At 44.6% G+C, this 17,233-nt stretch overlaps 1 protein-coding gene across 43 annotated transcripts in view; it reads right to left on the reverse strand.

Annotated features, from left to right (window-relative positions):
* Positions 1-16,980, reverse strand: part of GOSR2 (golgi SNAP receptor complex member 2) — a 41,397-nt gene extending 24,417 nt beyond the window's left edge. For 10 of the 43 annotated variants that reach the window (XR_014078740.1, XR_014078743.1, XR_014078747.1 and 7 more), the window contains exons 1-5: positions 16,905-16,980; positions 8,236-8,300; positions 6,486-6,594; positions 5,375-5,507; positions 2,444-2,584 (exon numbers count right to left, since the gene is read on the reverse strand). Coding sequence is in view for 22 of the 43 variants with exons in the window: in XM_081576408.1 (XP_081432534.1) it covers positions 2,444-2,584; positions 5,375-5,507; positions 6,486-6,594; positions 8,236-8,300; positions 16,905-16,933 (477 nt within the window). In the remaining 21 variants the exon portion in view is untranslated. Of the gene's footprint in view, positions 1-2,443; positions 2,585-5,374; positions 5,508-6,485; positions 6,595-8,235; positions 8,301-13,591; positions 13,681-16,480 lie in introns of all 43 variants that reach the window. The other 33 variants (XR_014078746.1, XR_014078744.1, XR_014078745.1 and 30 more) reach the window with 11 other exon arrangements.
* Positions 16,981-17,233: the final 253 nt, after the last annotated feature.

Consider the following 17,233-nt stretch of genomic DNA (forward strand, 5'->3'; position numbering starts at 1 on the left):
GTCCACGGACAGAGAAGCCTGGTGAGCTACAGTCCATGGGGTTGCAAAGAGTCGGACACGACTGAGCGACTAACACTTTCACTTTTCATATTAAAAAATAAAAGGCAACATCAAAGAAACTTTTTCTCTGCTCCCTGGCTCTAAATTGCTTGCTATCAGTCTGTGCACGCTGTAGAGAAGACACCTCAGGAATTCTGCTGAGCAGAGCCTATGTCCATGTTCATGAGAGGGTCTGAAGCAGGCAAGACGGAACCACAGAAACACAGCTGCCAGACACCAACACACCAACCTAAAACCCCATATATAAATGTCACCACCCACCACCCAAAACAAAAGGGTATTTTATTCCTAAACCAACAGTCCATACCACCCAGGCTGCCCTTCCTCCCTGCTAATTTTCATTTTTAAGCATATTCAATTTTCTATGAAGTAATAGATGAATGCTGGGCAGACCTCAACTTACTTAGACGTCACCCACTGTATTTGTATGGGGGCATCTAACCTAAGGTCCCGTATCTACTTCTTAAGTGAACACAGGAATAGGCAACCGAGAGAAGAGTCTCTCAGGTCAAACTTCATCTCTGCCAGAAGGGACCAGAGACATATTTTCGCCACATGATGATCAGCATTAGACTCTCACTCAAGACTCTGCTTAGCTATGAAAGAAGAGATTATTCCATCACTCTATGAAATTCAAATATCAACTTCAAAAATCACTGGAAAGTTAACATATATTTCAAAAACGCCACTCATTTTCTACCACAAATTTTCCCAAATCAAGGCCCGGTTCCTTCACGCTTCCTCCTATGTTCTTTTCAAATGGTTTAGGCAGAAGCTTGCCTGACAGAAGTGGGGCAGGTAGAAGGAATCAGTACAGTAGATGTGCAGAGGACACGGATGAGAAACCTCACACTCCAACCCCTGACTGCCCACCCACCAGGCTTCCCAGAGCTTCATCTCTGGGGAGTGTTAGGGCAGAAGTTGCTTGGGCTCCTCAGTGACACCAGACTTCGGTAGGAAGCTGACATTTGCTTTAACAATAAGCTCTGAGCCCTACCAGGTCGACGTTGAGTGTTGACGCTGAGCCTCATCCTAAAAAGAGTTTGACTGTTTTTCTGAGATATGGGGAGGAAGCCAGCAGCTTTCTAAAGAAAGGGAGGATTAACCCTCATGTATTAGTTTAGACTGGGGTTCCCTGATGGTGCAGCAGGTAAAGAACCCGCCTGCAATACAGGAGACAGAGGAGATGCGGGTTCGATCCCTGGTCGGGAAGATCCCCTGGAGGAGGAAATGAGGAAATGACAACCCACTCCAGTATTCTTGCCTGAAAAAAAACTGTGGACAGAGGAGACTGGTGGGCTACAGTTCATGGGGTCACAAAGAGTCAGACATGACTGAGCAACTAAACACACACACACATCAGTTTAGATGACTGCAGGTGGCTGTCCTGAAAGGGGATGCATGTGGAGCTGTCAGAGACCACGCTTCCAGACTGTCTGAAGCACTGTGACCATCGCCAAGATACGTGTCACTCGAGGCCTGCCCGACCTCCTGCCAGGTAAAGGTGGTAGGCAACGCTCAGAAACATACTGAAGTCCTACAGAGCTGACAGGCTCGAGGTCCAACAAAAACTAAGATAAAGCGCACGCTCCCGAGTGACTGCTTCTCACAGCTCAGGGGCTGGGAGGGCTCCGTGCACAAGGGACCACACCCTGATAACAGGCACAGTTCACACCCCATTGTCCATCAGGGTTGATACAGGAAAAGGGCTGAGGCTGAAACATCATGACTGACATCAGAGGCTGTGTCATGTTTCTGTAAACCACTCCCTAGAGGTCTGAGTCTCAGCCAATGGGACCGAGTTTCTAGGAATACCTGTTACTAAAGAGAAAATGAAGCCGAGTCATTGGGGGTCACTAGCCTGTGCTCCAGAAGCCACTGCCAATCAACCTGGGCAGCCCTAAGACCCTCCCCTGGGGGGCTTCAGCTGCTGCAAGACAGAGGTCTCAGCTGTAAGACTGCCCAACACAGGGGCCGCACGGAAAACACCCAAGAGTAAGAGAGACGCCAAGTAAAGCCATGTCTTCCTTCTTCCGAGAGCGAATTCTATCACAGAATTTCTTGGCCCATTACTGCTTCCTCTCACTAGCAGCAGTCACTTTCTGTTCAGTTCAGGAAATGGAAAAACACCTGGATACTGAGAGATGTCACAATATGGTTCACTATAAACATAATAAATATCTACTGGCAAAGGGAATTCGGCTACTTTTGCACTCATAATAATCCACTTCCAGCAAAAAGGATCCCAAACTCAAAGGCTCTGTCTCACCATCACAGCATCACAGTTCAGGGCTATGTGACCAAAAGGTAAACGCAGGTCCCACACTGCTGGCTAAAGTTAAAACACAAGGCCTTCTCCCTGTACCCCCAAAAGGGCCCCCACCTTCAAGGTCAGTCTCTGGGCCCTCAGTCCCTCCAGAATACTGTGCCCGCCTCCAATGAGGTCATCCATGCCGTGGTGAATTTTCTGGAGGGAGGAGTTAAACTGCAGTGATTCATCCATTGGTATGGTGGTGTCAGAGTCCTGTGAAAGAAACGCAGGCACTTGATTAACTTCGCTGCTGCTCAGCTCCTGGTGTCCCCACCTCAACTGACCACTCTGCCTCTTGGTCAAGGTCAAGCTGGAAGAATTGCCAGAGGAAATGGCGCAAGAATCAAAGGACCCTGACGGAGACTAAAAAGCAAAGCGGAGATCTGTGGCGGCCTCTGCTCACTCAGAAGAAGTGCAATTCTCAGACTTCTCAGTCTCCAAATGGGTTCCACCACACAAGTCTGTTCGTCCCTGCCTCCTCCGCATCATTCCCCCAACTCAGGAAAAAGCTTTTTATTTTACTTTTTGATGTGGACCATTTTTAAAGTCTTTTATTGAGTTTATTACAATATTGCTTCTGTTTCATGCTTTGGTTTTTTTGGCCGCGGGGCATGCGGGATCTTAGCTCCCCAATGAGGGATCGAACTCACTCCTGCTGCACTGGAAGGTGAAGTCTTAACCACTGGACCCCCAGGGAAGTCCTGGAAACTCTATTCTCGCTGGGCTTCTCCTAAAGGTTGTCTCTAACTCCCTACTAACCTAACTTCTTCCAAATGTTCCTCTACCTGGCTTCCCCTTGGTGCAGTGGGGAAGGTTTGCTTTTGTCCTTTGGCTATTTCATCTATAGCTTATTCCTCCCTCCGATTAGACACACTGACTACGGAGAGCAGAGACTGTTTTCTATTAAAGGCCCAACAGTGTTCACAATGGGACTATCCACCTGAGCAGGGAGGAAAAGTCTATAAAGAAATGAAGGGAGGAAAGAACTAATACTGATCAATGCTTTCCACTTTGCATACTCTTCACTCTAAGCTCACTCAGGCCCCACCCTAACCTTATGCTGTAGTTATGGTATTATCCTCATTTTAGATAAAGAAACGGAAGCCCAGAGAGGTGGAATGACTTGTGTTAAGACCCCGCCGGTGAGACATCCAGCGGGGCACAAATCCCCATGCTGGGTGCAGAGCCCGCCCTTTTAACTGTCCCGTAGGGAGAAACATCAAAACCAATCCTAGCGCTCCACTTTCACCCTGCAAGTGGGAAGGGCACAGATGCATGGCATGACCAGTCACTGCCCTGTCCTCTTTCCAGCTCCCTGACCATTACACACCCTTCTGCCAAGCAGTAGCACTTTTACCACTTTCTGTCATCATGAAGAAGTTAAACCACCTTTTCTTCGCTGCTCAAGTTCACAATCTTTTTTCAGGCATATATTTTCAATCCCCCTGCTGCTAACATGGGACTGTCTCAGGGGTAGGATCAAGGTTTTTAATTTTAATACACTTTACTTTCAGCACCTTAAATAGCATCCTGCACAAGCTGATGCTTGGTGGGCGAAGACCCCAGTGTTTGGGTATAGCTGATGGGCTGCTATCTCTCAGAAAAATGTACTATAGCTCATGATCATAAAAAGACCAGGAAGAAGTTCATTCAGCCAGATAATTTTTATTAAGGGCCCACTGTATGCACAGCATTACACTAGGCTGGTAAGATGTAAAATAATTCGGAGCCATCATCCCTGGCCTAAAAAAGCCCTATAACCACAGCTATCCAAAGCCCACACAACACCTTAAGTGTGTCATATAGCTCCCTACTCTTTTGAAAAGAGGCTCTGCTTACCGACCAACACATGTTCGTTGACCTTTTGAATTGTTAATCATTACTACTTGACTGCTTACATCAGAGAAACCAAACTATGTAGGCATATTCTGAAGCACCTGGAGAAATTTACTGCATGTGTGGACACAGGGTTCCACACACAGGGTTCCACAAAGAGGGTTCAACATCTACAAAGTGGGAACTGATTTGAATTCTGAGGATGGGCTTAGAAAGCGTAAGCCCACTTTAGAAAATGAACCTCTATAAGAAAACAAAAAACCAACCAAACAAAAAGCCCCCGAGACCCACCTTATTTGGTGGAATACATTATGCAGGACACAGGAAAAGCCAGTAATGTTCTACAGCCATGTGTGAGAAATGGTCCCATTGAGCCCAAAGGACAGGGACATGGGTATCCTAGGAAATCAAACATGCAAACCAACAGGCAACTTTCAAACGGGCTCAAGTCAAGCAGTCCCTCTAAAACGAAATACTTGTTAACAAATCCCTCCTAACTGCCGCTCGGACTAGGGGCAAAAGCATTTTAACACATCCAACACTGGAACTACACACACACACACACACTGGCAAGGGGCAAAAACATTTTACCGCATCCAACACTGGAACTGCACGCATGCGTGTGCACACACATGCAAAAAGATTTTAACACATCCAACACTGTAAGTGCACGCATGAGTGTGCACACACACACACAAACATTTTAACACATCCAACACTGGAACTGCACGCATGCGCGTGCGCGCACACACACACACACACACACACACACACAGAAGCAACTGCCCGAAGGCAGCTTTGAAACGCTGCCCTCACTACAAATAGTCCAAGTTCTAATTATCCTTCTTGATCTGATCAGAAAAATGTTTCCACCATGGGAAAATCCACTTCTCTGCATCGACCAGTCAAACCAGGTAACTTTCACCTCTGCCTGGTCCCTCAATTTAACTACTTCCTCTGAGGGTTTTTGCGACAGAAAAAGAGATGCATGCAGTGTTCAGGTCTAGTCTCTGTGGCAACACAGAGTCAGCCATCACTTCCAGTTGCTCTCCTCCCGTCCCATCAGTCTGCTTCAGAACCCCCCAGGGGGCTCCTGTCAAGAGTCCTGAGCTCCAGCTCCGACCAACCGCCCAGTCCCTGCCGATCCCGCCCAGGCGCTGGGCTTACATTCGTGGTGAAGGTGCGAGACAGAAGCTCCTCTCGCTGTCTCTCCTGCTGCTCCCGTGCATACCGCCGGTGCTGGAAGTTTCGAAGAGCAGTCTGCAAGTGCTGGACGTCGTACTTTAACTGGTCGACACGGCTGGAATTGACAGAGAGATTAAATTCCAGGAGCCCAGAGCAGCACAACTGGAGGTGGCTGGACTTCGTCTTCAGGGAAAAAGACAATTCCTTACTTCCCCCTGTACCCCTCCAAGCTATCCACCCCGCCCCAATAATCTGATTTGATCAATGATGTTGAAAGTAAAAAGGGAGCCTGTAGTTACAGCAGGATGGTAGCAAATGAGATTCCAGCAGCTTTCCTTAACTATCTGCTGGTCTCTGATTCTGGATGCATGACAGGGAACAGGTGACAGGAAGCAGGTTCGATGACCTCTTCCTGACCTTCTAGGGATTATATTGCTCTCCTGGAAGAAGCCCAAGGGCATCTGTGGAGTAGAGCATCAGTGAAGTTTCACAAACATTTTGGAAACAGAGGCTGCGGTGGAGGTGGTGAGGGTGGGTTCGCTTTAATTTTGTGGGGGTGTATCAAACATTAGATCAGTATTTCATTACAAATACACTGACTGGAGTGATAAAGAGCAAGATAATTCAACCCAAGAATGAAGTGGGAACCAAAAAACAGAGTGAAACTCCCTGGTGGCATTAGGTTTCCAGCAGCCATGGGTCTGGTCAGAAAAACAGTACTGGGGGCAAAATTTCAAAATGATACCAACAAGGAAAGGACCAGGCTTCCGAGCTGCTAACCTCACAGGCTTTTTATGATTTTTTTTAACTGAAGTAGAGTGATGTACAATATTACCTAAGCTACAGGTATACAATATGGTGATTCACAAGTTTTAAAGGTTATAATCCATTTACCGTTACTATAAAATATTGGCTATATTCCCTGTGGTGTACAACACAGGCTTTTCATTCTGAGGGAGAATTACGCAAATAGAATTGAGGTCTTTATGGGACTTGATCTTTGCATAGTCTCAGTTTTCCAACGTGTAAATGGATTTTCAGAATACTCGATGACCTCTCCGGGAGCAAGGCCTGGCAGGCTGAGAGCACTCACATTTTGGCATTCTGTCTTTTGTTGGGGGGCTCCTTGCTGGACAAAATCTCCAGACGCTCTAGTTGGCTGAATATCTGGTCTATGCTTGCTTGGATTTCATTTTCTACTACTGCACAAAAGAGAAAAAAGAATAATTACTGGGAAAAGAGATAGTGAACTTCAATTAGAATGATAAATCAAACATGTCTTTTTTCTATATCCAATAAACTCAAAAATATGTATTGCAAAAGAAGAAAAACGCACTGATGCAAACAGAAAAAAATTCAAATTATACTAAGTGACTTTCTAAATGTTTTTACATATATACATATATATGCGTATATACATATATATGCGTATATACAGTTGTTAATACCATAACAATGCTATTTTTTTAAAAAAAAAACCTAAAGATAAATCTATAGAAATAAACTTCCTGCCTTTGAAAATAAAATGAACATTCAAAGATTGTCCAAATAAATATTTTCAGCAAAATGCAGTATTTTCTGATATAGAATGAGGCCTCTTTTCCTTTGAGATTATTCTCAGATATGGGTTATAAATATCTAGTAAAAAGACTGCCAAATGAACCCTCTACAGAAAATAATGAGGTTAAAAAAAAAAGCGCACAGGGAAAGATTAGTATGTGAAACACAGAGAAGCATTCCCTTAAGAATAGGTAGGCTGATGCTGGAGTCACCAGAATAGACAAAATACCAACAGGGAAGGCCCAGAAAAGAATCCAGAGGTTAATAATATGATAAATACAGTCATTTTCCTTAGCTCCTTTGCTAAACAGTCAAAATGACCTCTTTTCCATTTCTAATCATGTACCAATGAGATTGCTGGAAAGCCAAACAAAGTCGACGGACAGAAGTTAAACTGTGCACAGAAAAAGGCATCCAGACTGCCTCGTGTCCAATAAGGAAGTGACAGTAGAGACAGAAGTGTCACCTTCTTCGGGGAGCCCAGAGCTAACAAACACAGCTCAGAACCAGGCAGGGCACAGGACCGAGAGAAGAGGTGCTTGGGAGCAGCAGAAAGCAGACTTGGGAAAACAGGAGAATGGGCTTGGCGCCAGCCAAGGAGTGACAGGAGGAGACAGCATCGGTGGTGGGAGGGGACCAGCAGTGCCTGTGTTACAGACTCAGAAAAAGCACCTTTTCTCTTTCTTTTGGCCATACCACGTCGGCATGTGGGATCTTAGTTCCCTGACCAGGGATCGAACCAGTAGCCCCCTGTGTTGGAAACATAGCATCTTAACCAAGGGGGGAGTTTCAGGACCTTTTCTCATCATAGAAAAGAAACTAAAACACAAATAGCAGCACTCTTCTCAAAAGAAATCATGGTGTGGGAACTGAACTAATTAATATTGCCCTTCGTTTCTGAATAATCCTCCTAGAAAGCTGCAGAATTCTCAGCTCAAGAAGAAACGCCCAGTTTCAGTTAAACATCTCTGAATCTTTATGGACCACATTCCTCTAGGGACGGGGTAATTAGATTAAGACAGATGGAGGCAAGTACTCCCATTCCCATCAGGCCCTGTCAGGTTGAGTGGAGGGGTAATGGGGGATAAGACTTGTGGGATTCCAGAGGGCACGGTCAGGGAAACCAGTGACTCTGCCATCGGGTTTTTCTGTCCGCCCTCACAACAGAACTCATTCCACGCTGACTCCTTCAGCCCCTGAGGCAGAAACACAGTCAGGAAACCCAGCCCATTAGCAGCGTGTCATCAGAGACAGGACTCTGGTCTGCGTAGTTAATTACTCACAGTGCAGAGCCTGCTTGTCTGCCGTCTCCAGGCGTCCCATGTGAGACTGGATTTCATGGACCTGCCTATCAAAGGGAGAGGGAGGAAATGAGTGAGACACGCATAATCATCAGTGCTTCGGTCAGGAAGGACAATTTTTCTAATGCTAACGTAGAACTGATCTAAATGGACAGTGTCGCTGAACTGTGAAATTTGTATGTGGCACTTCAGGTCACATGTTTTGGCACGGTTTCTAATATTTTAACGTTAAATATTAGTAACAATGCAGACAGGCGACATTTAGTGAGCACTCACTGCATCTGAGACGTTCTGCAAGGTCAAAAACCCTATGAGGAAAGGACTATTATCACTCTCTTTTTGTAAATAAGACAACCAAAGCCCAGAAAGGTTATGTAACTTGTTCAAGGTCACACACCAAGTGATAAACCTCGATGTAGACCCAGCCAATCCCACTCTCTGTTCTTTGACCCAATGTGCTGAGCGCTGATCTGTACTAGAGAGAGTCAAAGGGCAAGAGAGATAGAATTCTTGTCCTTGAGAAACAGTATAATTAGGAACGACAGGCCAGATAGACGCGAAAAGTCCCAAGAAGATTTAAGAGAACACTAACACACACAAGCGTCAACGAAAGCTCTGAGCAGCAGTGCTATGCAAAGGTAAAGACAACAGGAGACTGAGCTGGGGGCAGCTCTGTGGGCAAAGGGAGTTCGAAATGTGATTTGGTAAAGGAAAATGTGGAGAAAATGATGTGCAAAAAGGCCTGCAAGGCCTGTCACATGAGTGACCAGCAGGCTGGCCTGCCTGAGAGTTGGGGTCAGAGGGGAGAAGGGCAGGAGGTGGATTAGTGGGAGGGAGCCATCAGAGGAAGGCCCAGAGAGACAGGGATCTCCTGTTTGGTAAACCTCTTTCCCTGGCAATAGGAGGCAATTTGGAAACACAGCACTGTACCCGGGGCCTCTGGCCGGTCCTGACATCAGGCCCAGGGCACTTCCCAACGGCTTCCAAGGGCTTAGCCAAAGTCACCCTCTGAGCCCTTCTGAGCAGTCCTCTGTGATAAATCCTGGGCATGTTTTTATCCTACCCCAACAAACGCCTCCTGGGGCTTCTGGTCTCTTCACAGAGAGTCACAGGAGCGGGCCTATGAGCTCTTCTATCATGTCCAGGCCTTGAAGAAATGTCAGCAACCATCCTCCATCGTGAGCACCACAAACTGTGACCCCAAATTTATCAATGCAAGCCAGAAGCCCAAATTTGGTTTGAACTTGCCTCAAGTCTTTTCCAGGGCTTCCCTGCAGTCTCAAAACATGACCCATGGCTCCAGAAGCAAGGGCAGACCCTCAGAGGTTCCTGGGCAAGACCCAAGGTCCTGACAGGCAACTAGAAATCACTCCTAGAGTCTGCGGGACGAGGTCGCTACTTCAGGAAGGTAAGTCCACATGCTTTAGAATGGAGACACATGGAGATATGGAGGCAGATGTAGGACAGAAACTTGAAGAAACTGATATCTGGATCAGGGTAATGATGAAAACAGCTAGAGAGCACGGAAGGGCAGTGCTGATGGAAAAGAGAACGAGGACTTTCCTGAAGGCCTGGATGTGGGCAGTGAGGCAAACCTCTAATGGAAGCGGGAAAGGAACGGACTACAATAAATGCTGATGGCTCAGTTCGTTAACCATGTGAAAAAAAGACACCTTGTATAACACACAAAGATAAACTCAAGGCGTGCATATTATAACTTCAGGCTAAATAAGGATTTCTTAAACAAGACAAAAACCAAAGCTACCCCCCAAACCCCACAAACCACAAAAGAAAAGACTGACAGATCTGACCACATTAAAAAACAAAAACAAAACCAAAACCTTTTTATACCAAAGCACATCTGAAAAAAAAAAAAGGCAGAGACTGGAAGCCACCTGCAGCAGATAACAAAGGAATATGTTTGAATGTATAAGCAACTACTACAAATCAATAGGAAAAGTCAAAACAAAACAATTTTTAAAATGGGTAAAGGGCAACTGACAGAAAAGGAAATCCAAATGGACAAAAAATATATGAAGAAACACTCCTCTAGTACTCAGGAAAATGCATATTGAAAGTAATAACATCACATTTCTCCTGTGTGACTGACAAATATTTTAAACTTTAGGGATGAGGGACCCTTGGCAGGCATAACAACGGTACCCAAGGGGTCCTGGGGAAGATTTCCAGGTTCTATCACAGGACTGCCTTTGGCTCTGTGTTCTGTTCTGGTATTTTTTAAAAAATCAACTTATGATTATGAAATTTGCACAAGATTCTGCACTCCAGTGACTGGTTAGGATATTGAATCACAAAGCAAATACAAACGTTTTTCACTTAGACTGTGGTGTTGGAGAAGACTCTTGAGAGTCCCTTGGACTGCAAGGAGATCCAACCAGTCCATCCTAAAGGAGATCAGTCCTGGGTGTTCATTGGAAGGACTGATGTTGAAGCTGAAACTCCAATACTTGGGCCACCTGATGCCAAGAGCTGACTCATTTGAAAAGACCCTGATGCTGGGAAAGATTGAGGGCAGGAGAAGGGGACGACAGAGGATGAGATGGGTGGATGGCATCACCGACCCAATGGACATGAGTCTGAGTCAACCCTGGGAGTTGGTCATGGACAGGGAGACCTGGCGTGCTGCGGTTCATGGGGTCGCAAAGAGTCGGACACGACTGAGGGACTGAACTGAACTGAATACAATAAAATCTGTCGGGGATAAAAAGCATTTTAAGATTTTTTTAAAAAGTCAAATGCACAACACAGAATGGCATTCAGGTTTGAGTCATTTGTTAAAGAAACCCTACCAAGTCAAGATTTCCCCCAATGGGAGATGAACAAGATGACTGGGAAAGTTTAGAAGTCAAGCTGCAAAGAGGAAGTCAAAAAAGCTAGTGATAATAATCCTTTGAGAAAAGAAAGGAAAAAACAACTACACTAAAATGGGGCAGCTGGGGCTCTTCAAGTATCTCGAGATGACAGCAAGAGGAGTGGGCTTGTTCTCTGTTGCTGCTCCTTAAGGGAGTGCGTGCATGCGTGCTCAGTTGCTTTAGTCGTGTCTAACTCTCTGCGATCCAATGGACTATAACCTGCCATGCTTCCCTGTCCGTGAGATTTCCCAGGCAAGAATACTGGAGTGGGTTACCATGCCCTCCTCCAGGGGATCTTCCTGATCCAGGGATTGAACCCACATCTCCTGCACTGCAGGCAGATTCTTTACCATGGAGCCACCGGGGAAGCCCCCTTAAGGGAGCCCCAGAACCAAAGGGTACAAATTTCAAGATGACAAATGTCAGCTGAACACAGAGGGAAAAAACTGAGAACAAACTTTCGAAAAAGAGGCCAAAAAAAGGGCTCTGGCATGTTTACACACAGAGTACATGAACTGTCTTGGGCTTTATAAAGGGTCTTCCTGACCAAAGTGAATTAAAATGGAAGATCTTGCCAGTCACTTTCAATTCTTAAATTCCACGACAGCAGCAGGAGAGATGGTGTCAATACCCACAGAACCCTATAACCATTCATCAGCTGGTTTTTACTATTTTCTAAGCGAAAATGGATATTAAATTGCAGCGAAACATGACTTTTTCCAACCAATCTCTTTTTGCTTTACATGAACTAGAAAAGAGCCAATAAAGTGATACCAATCTCCACATGCCAGGTGCGAGGAAATAAATGAAAACAACAGAGCAAGGATGAATGGCATTGTGAGAACTACTATATGCCAAGTGGCAAATCTGTTTTACAGGGAACTGGAAATTAAGACAACACATTTGAAGTCAATAAGGAACAGTTGATATGCAAATCTGACATGGGAGTGTGGACACTAGAAATCAGAAGTCCTAGCCCTGACTAGTGGGGGGTTCATGGTGGGCGTGGGTGAAAACATAACCAAGCAGAGACCTAGTAGCAAATAAACAAGTGTCAATGTGGCTGAGTTTTTTCAGAAAATGTCTGTAGAAGATCTAGAAGAATTTTCTTTTAAATAAAACTTACTTATTTATTTGGCTGCGTCGAGTCTTGGTTGCATGGGCTCACGGACCTTCCAGTTATGCAGCGTGGGCTTAGTTGCTCCACAGCACGTGGCATCTTAGTTCCCTGACCAGGGATCAAACCCACATCCCCTGCATCGCAAGGCAGACTCTAAACCATCGGACCACCAGGGAGGTCCCTAGGAAGAATTTTAAAACAGAATTGCTTTTTAAAAGTCCATAGAGGGACTTGCCTGTAGTCCAGTGGCTAAGATGCCGTGCTCCCCAATGCAGGAGGCCGGAGTTTGATTCCTGGCCAGGGAACTAGATCCCACAGGCCGCAACTCAGAGTTTACATGCAGCAATGAAGATCGAAGAGCCCACGTGCCACGACTACGAGCCAGCATAAGTCCATGGAACTACCCAACCCCCATCATATACACCCACTTTGCACACATGCTGCTTCTGCCTAAGTTGAGCAGGAAACAGGGTTTTAGAGTTAAAAGATCTGAGCTGACGTTTGAGTTCCACTATGCAGTAGCTGAGGGGCAATGAACAAGTTCATTTAACTCCTTGGTGCCTTAGTGTCCTCAACTCTAAAATGGGACACTGAGAAACATAATTATTTAAGGGGTCATAGATCCAAAGGCAATATGAAACTGCTGCGGTAACCCACACAGGGTTAGGGAAGTCTGTTGTTTTTGCTTTGCTTGCTTTATTTAAAAGCAGCGGAACCATCTGGGCACTTTCACCTCACCCACTTTGCCTTCACTATATTTAGCCTCTCATCAGAAGGCAAAATCAAAAAAAAAAAGGAAAAACTGGTCTTGAGATAAGGTAACAGTCTTTAAACCCAGCTGTTCATCAAAATCACCTGGAGAGCTTGTTAAAAATAGAGCTTCTTGTGCTCCAAACCTACTGAATCAGAATCTCTAGTGATAATAAGGTCCAGTGCACTGAAAGATCTTGGACAAATATGGGCACCTTTACAAGCACTGGGATCTCAAAAATAGAAGCCTGGCTATTAGCTCCACTATAAAGTTCACCCTAACACAGTATTATTTAAGTGTAAAATGTTTAACCTGCTTTTCATCTGTTTTTTCCCCCAATGTCCAGGCATTTTCAAGATATGCAACTTTAAAATGCTGATGTAATTCCAATGTACTTTCAGGGACACAGCAAGAGATAACCACAAACTGGGTTCAAAGTTTCAGTAAAATTAATATGTTCAGTTATTGCTATATCAGTTCAGCTGCAATCATTAATTTCTGCAACTCCAAAAGTTAACTGCAGATATGCACAGGATTCTGTTTCCTTTTTAAGACACTCAATCACCAGTGTTATGGAATTGAAAGGAGACTTACAGTTTAATCAGCCCCAAACTTTTATTTTAAAGGTGAGGAAAACAAGGTGATGAGGTCTAGAACCAGAATCCTCAGTCCTGTTTCAGTCCCTGAGGGGAAAGGAGGCAGATCAGAACATACTGCACCAATAATAATAATCATAATGATGATGATGAATATACTGCAGCACAAAACAAAGTCAATTGCCTGAGGGCAGGGCTGTACTGTCTGCACTGGGAACAGTGCCTAATATATAGCAGGTACTTGATCAATATTCACTGAATAAATGAATGACTACATAGTAGAAGGCCTAGCAGTGGCTGGTCAAATCTTGTCCCTTGTCTGTTTTTGTAAATAAAGTTTTACTGGAATACAATCACATCCATTTGTTTACACACTGTCTAAAGGCTGCTAGTGTACTAATAATAGCAGAGCTGAAGAGCTGCCACAGAGACCATATGGCCTGTAAGACCTAAAATATTTACTATCTGGCTCTCAACAGGAAAAGCTGCTGAGCTCTGCTATAGAGTCTAAGGGTCTATAGAGCTTGAGGGTAGGTCATTGGAGGCCTGCATAGGTAAGGAGTTCATCTATGCTCCACAAATCTTCTTTGGGACACCGTTTAGAATCCCTCTAAGTTTACATATAATTGAGTTTCCGAGTTTACTCTGTGATCAGCTACCTGCTGCACCAGTAACAAGTAGCATGAGGCTCTGTGAATAAAATTATTCTTAAAAATAAACTGGCAGCAGACAAATGGATAAGGAAGCTGTGGTACATATAAACAATGGAATATTACTCAGCCATTAAAAAGAATACATTTGAATCAGTTCTAATGAGGTGGATGAAACTGGAGCCTATTATACAGAGTGAAGTAAGCCAGAAAGAAAAACACCAATACAGTATACTAACACATATATATGGTATTTAGTCAATCAGTAAAGACAACCCTGTATGCGAGACATCAAAAGAGACACAGATAAACAGAACAGTATTATGGACTCTATGGGAGAGGGCGAGGGCAGGATGATATGGGAGAATGGCATAGAAGCATGTAAATTATCATATGTGAAACGAATCGCCAGTCCAGGTTCAATGCATGATACAGGGTGCTCGGGGCTGGTGCACTGGGATGACCCGGGGGGAGGGGATGGGGAGGGAGGTGGGAAGGGCGTTCTGGATGGGGAACACATGTATACCCATGGAAGATTCATGTCAGTGTATGGCAAAACAAATAAAAAATAATAATAATAATAAAATAAATAAATAAGCTAAGCCTAAAAAATAAAAAAATAAACTGAGTTGCAACCTCCTTAGGAATATCCTTTAACCAAATTAGCTAACCAGATGAGACTGTACACAAGATCAATTTCAAAGCACTACTTAGTCCACTGAGCCTGGTTATTGTAAAAGGTCTGCGCTTTCTTAGTAACATGGGCATAATTTCCTGCTTCATTTCTTTTCCAATTGACTCACAGATCCAGTTTCTAAAGTCCCTTGTCTGTCCTTCCTATAATTTTTATATGAGAATAGGTCTCATATAATAGTGTAAGACCAATTCTGTTATTTCAATACTATTACAAAGTAGGCTCTACATTTTCACCTGCCCAAACCAAACACTGAATCAATAAAGTAAAAAGAAGTAGAAAATGAAACAGTAACTTAATGAAACATAAAAGAAAATGAAACACAAAATTAGAAAATGAAACAAAAGGATCATCTTCCTCTTATTCTAGTGCTCTAAAGTATTTCTTTTATTGTGAATTCATTAAGAGAGGTGGGTTCCCATTTTCTTTCTTTCCCAGGCCTTGGGGGTGTGATTTTAAGAATTTTCATCAGCACAAAACTACACTGTAAGTTGAAAGGTATCAGAATAGGACAGGTATAAGTAGGTATACATTCCAAAAAAATCTGAAAACAGAGACTCATACAGACATTTGTACACCAGTGTTCTCAGCAGTATTATTTACGATAGTCAAAAGGTAGAAACAACCCAAGTGCCCATCAGTAGAGGAATGGATAACAAAACATAGTGTGTGTGTGTGTGTGTGTGTGTGTGTGTAACTCTGCAAAAGAATATTACACAGCCATAAAAGGAACAACAGATACATGCTATGACACAGATGAACCTCGGAAACCTTACGCTGAGTGAAATAAGGCAGACACAAAAGGACAAATAGATTATTCTACTTATATGAGATATCTAGAACAGGAAAATTCAGAAACAGAAAGTAGAACAGGTTACCAGGGACCTGGGGAGAATTGGGGAAGTACTGCTTAGTGGGTACATGAGATTCTGTTTGGGATAATGAAAAAGTTCAGGAAATAGATAATGATGGTTACACAACTCTGTGACTGTACTATAATGCCACTGAGCTGTACGCTTAGAAATGATCATTTTAAATAGTAAATTACATGATACTGGAAACATAACTAAAAATTAAATGGTTAGCTTTAAAAAGGTAAACTTGATGTTATTTATGTTTGACCATAATAAAAGGTAACTCATAAAAAATTTTTCCCCCAAACAGGATAGGTATGATCTTATTTCCCTATTCAATTACCTATTTCGGCAAGCTCCAAAAATGGAGGGCAGTATGAATAAGGATACCAAGGAATTTTATGAGAAGCTAAACCAAAATTCAGCTTCCTTCAAGGTAACCTGGAACCAGACATTCTGAGCAACTTCTTTTATCAGAAAAATATGCTCTTTTAGTGTAAACCGAAATCAGACTAAAAGAGAAAATAAAAATCACAGCGTAGCAGCAACAAGGTTTGGGCCAATCAAGACTAAGGACTGATATCATTTAGGAGCTGTGAGTCATTAATTAAACGTTTTCTGACGACCTTAGCCCAGTGATGGATCCTTTTAAATTGCTTAAGGAGATCCTGTTGGTAATGCTCATTTACCTTCCATCTCATGGTGCCCCATGTTAGACCTTTTTTCGCACACCCTGGCTCTCGAATAAACGGTAAACGCCTATGTGCAGGGGCCCTCAGTCCCCACCGGTTCTAGCAATGCGGACCACAGAGTTGGCTGGAGCTGGACAATGTGAGACTTTCCCTTCAACTAGTCTACCCAGTAGCTAGTCACGGCCTCGGAGATCGCGGAAGGCATTCGGCCCAATGTCGCCGGGCACCAGGTCGGACCCTCCGGCCGCCGCAGACCTGGGCATCACGGCCAAAGACTGAGCCCTTCCGAACTGGTTCCCACGGCAGCGCCCGGACGGAAAGACTAGGCCTCCATTCTGGCGGACGCCCGAAGCCCCAGCCCCGGGGACTAAGGCTCGCCCAGCCTGGCTACGTCCCAGCTCGTGCCCAACGCGTCCCTCACTTGTGCGTTTGCTGGTACAGCGGCTCCATGTTGCCGGCCCCGCCGGGTCCCGCTCCGGCTTCCACGGAACACGTCCTCACAGCCCGCCTTCCGGCTTCCGGCTTCCGGTCGCAGGACCCTCCTCCCCTGCCCTCTAGGGCTGTCCCAACGGGCGCCATCCTGGTGGCGGCTGCGTGAAAGGAGAAGGGGAACGAGTAAAGAGGCCTGAAGAAGGCTAAGTGTAATCAGAGGTTCTGCCTCAGATGAGGGACGAGGAGGTATAGGTTTTGGCAAGAAGCTGTCTGCAGCATTGAGTCAGGCATTGATAAGGGCAGTCGCAGTGTATCGGC

The sequence above is a fragment of the Giraffa tippelskirchi genome, chromosome 3, assembly GCF_054371585.1.
Source record: "Giraffa tippelskirchi isolate mGirTip1 chromosome 3, T2T-mGirTip1v1.2.pri, whole genome shotgun sequence".
Classification (NCBI taxonomy): domain Eukaryota; kingdom Metazoa; phylum Chordata; class Mammalia; order Artiodactyla; family Giraffidae; genus Giraffa; species Giraffa tippelskirchi.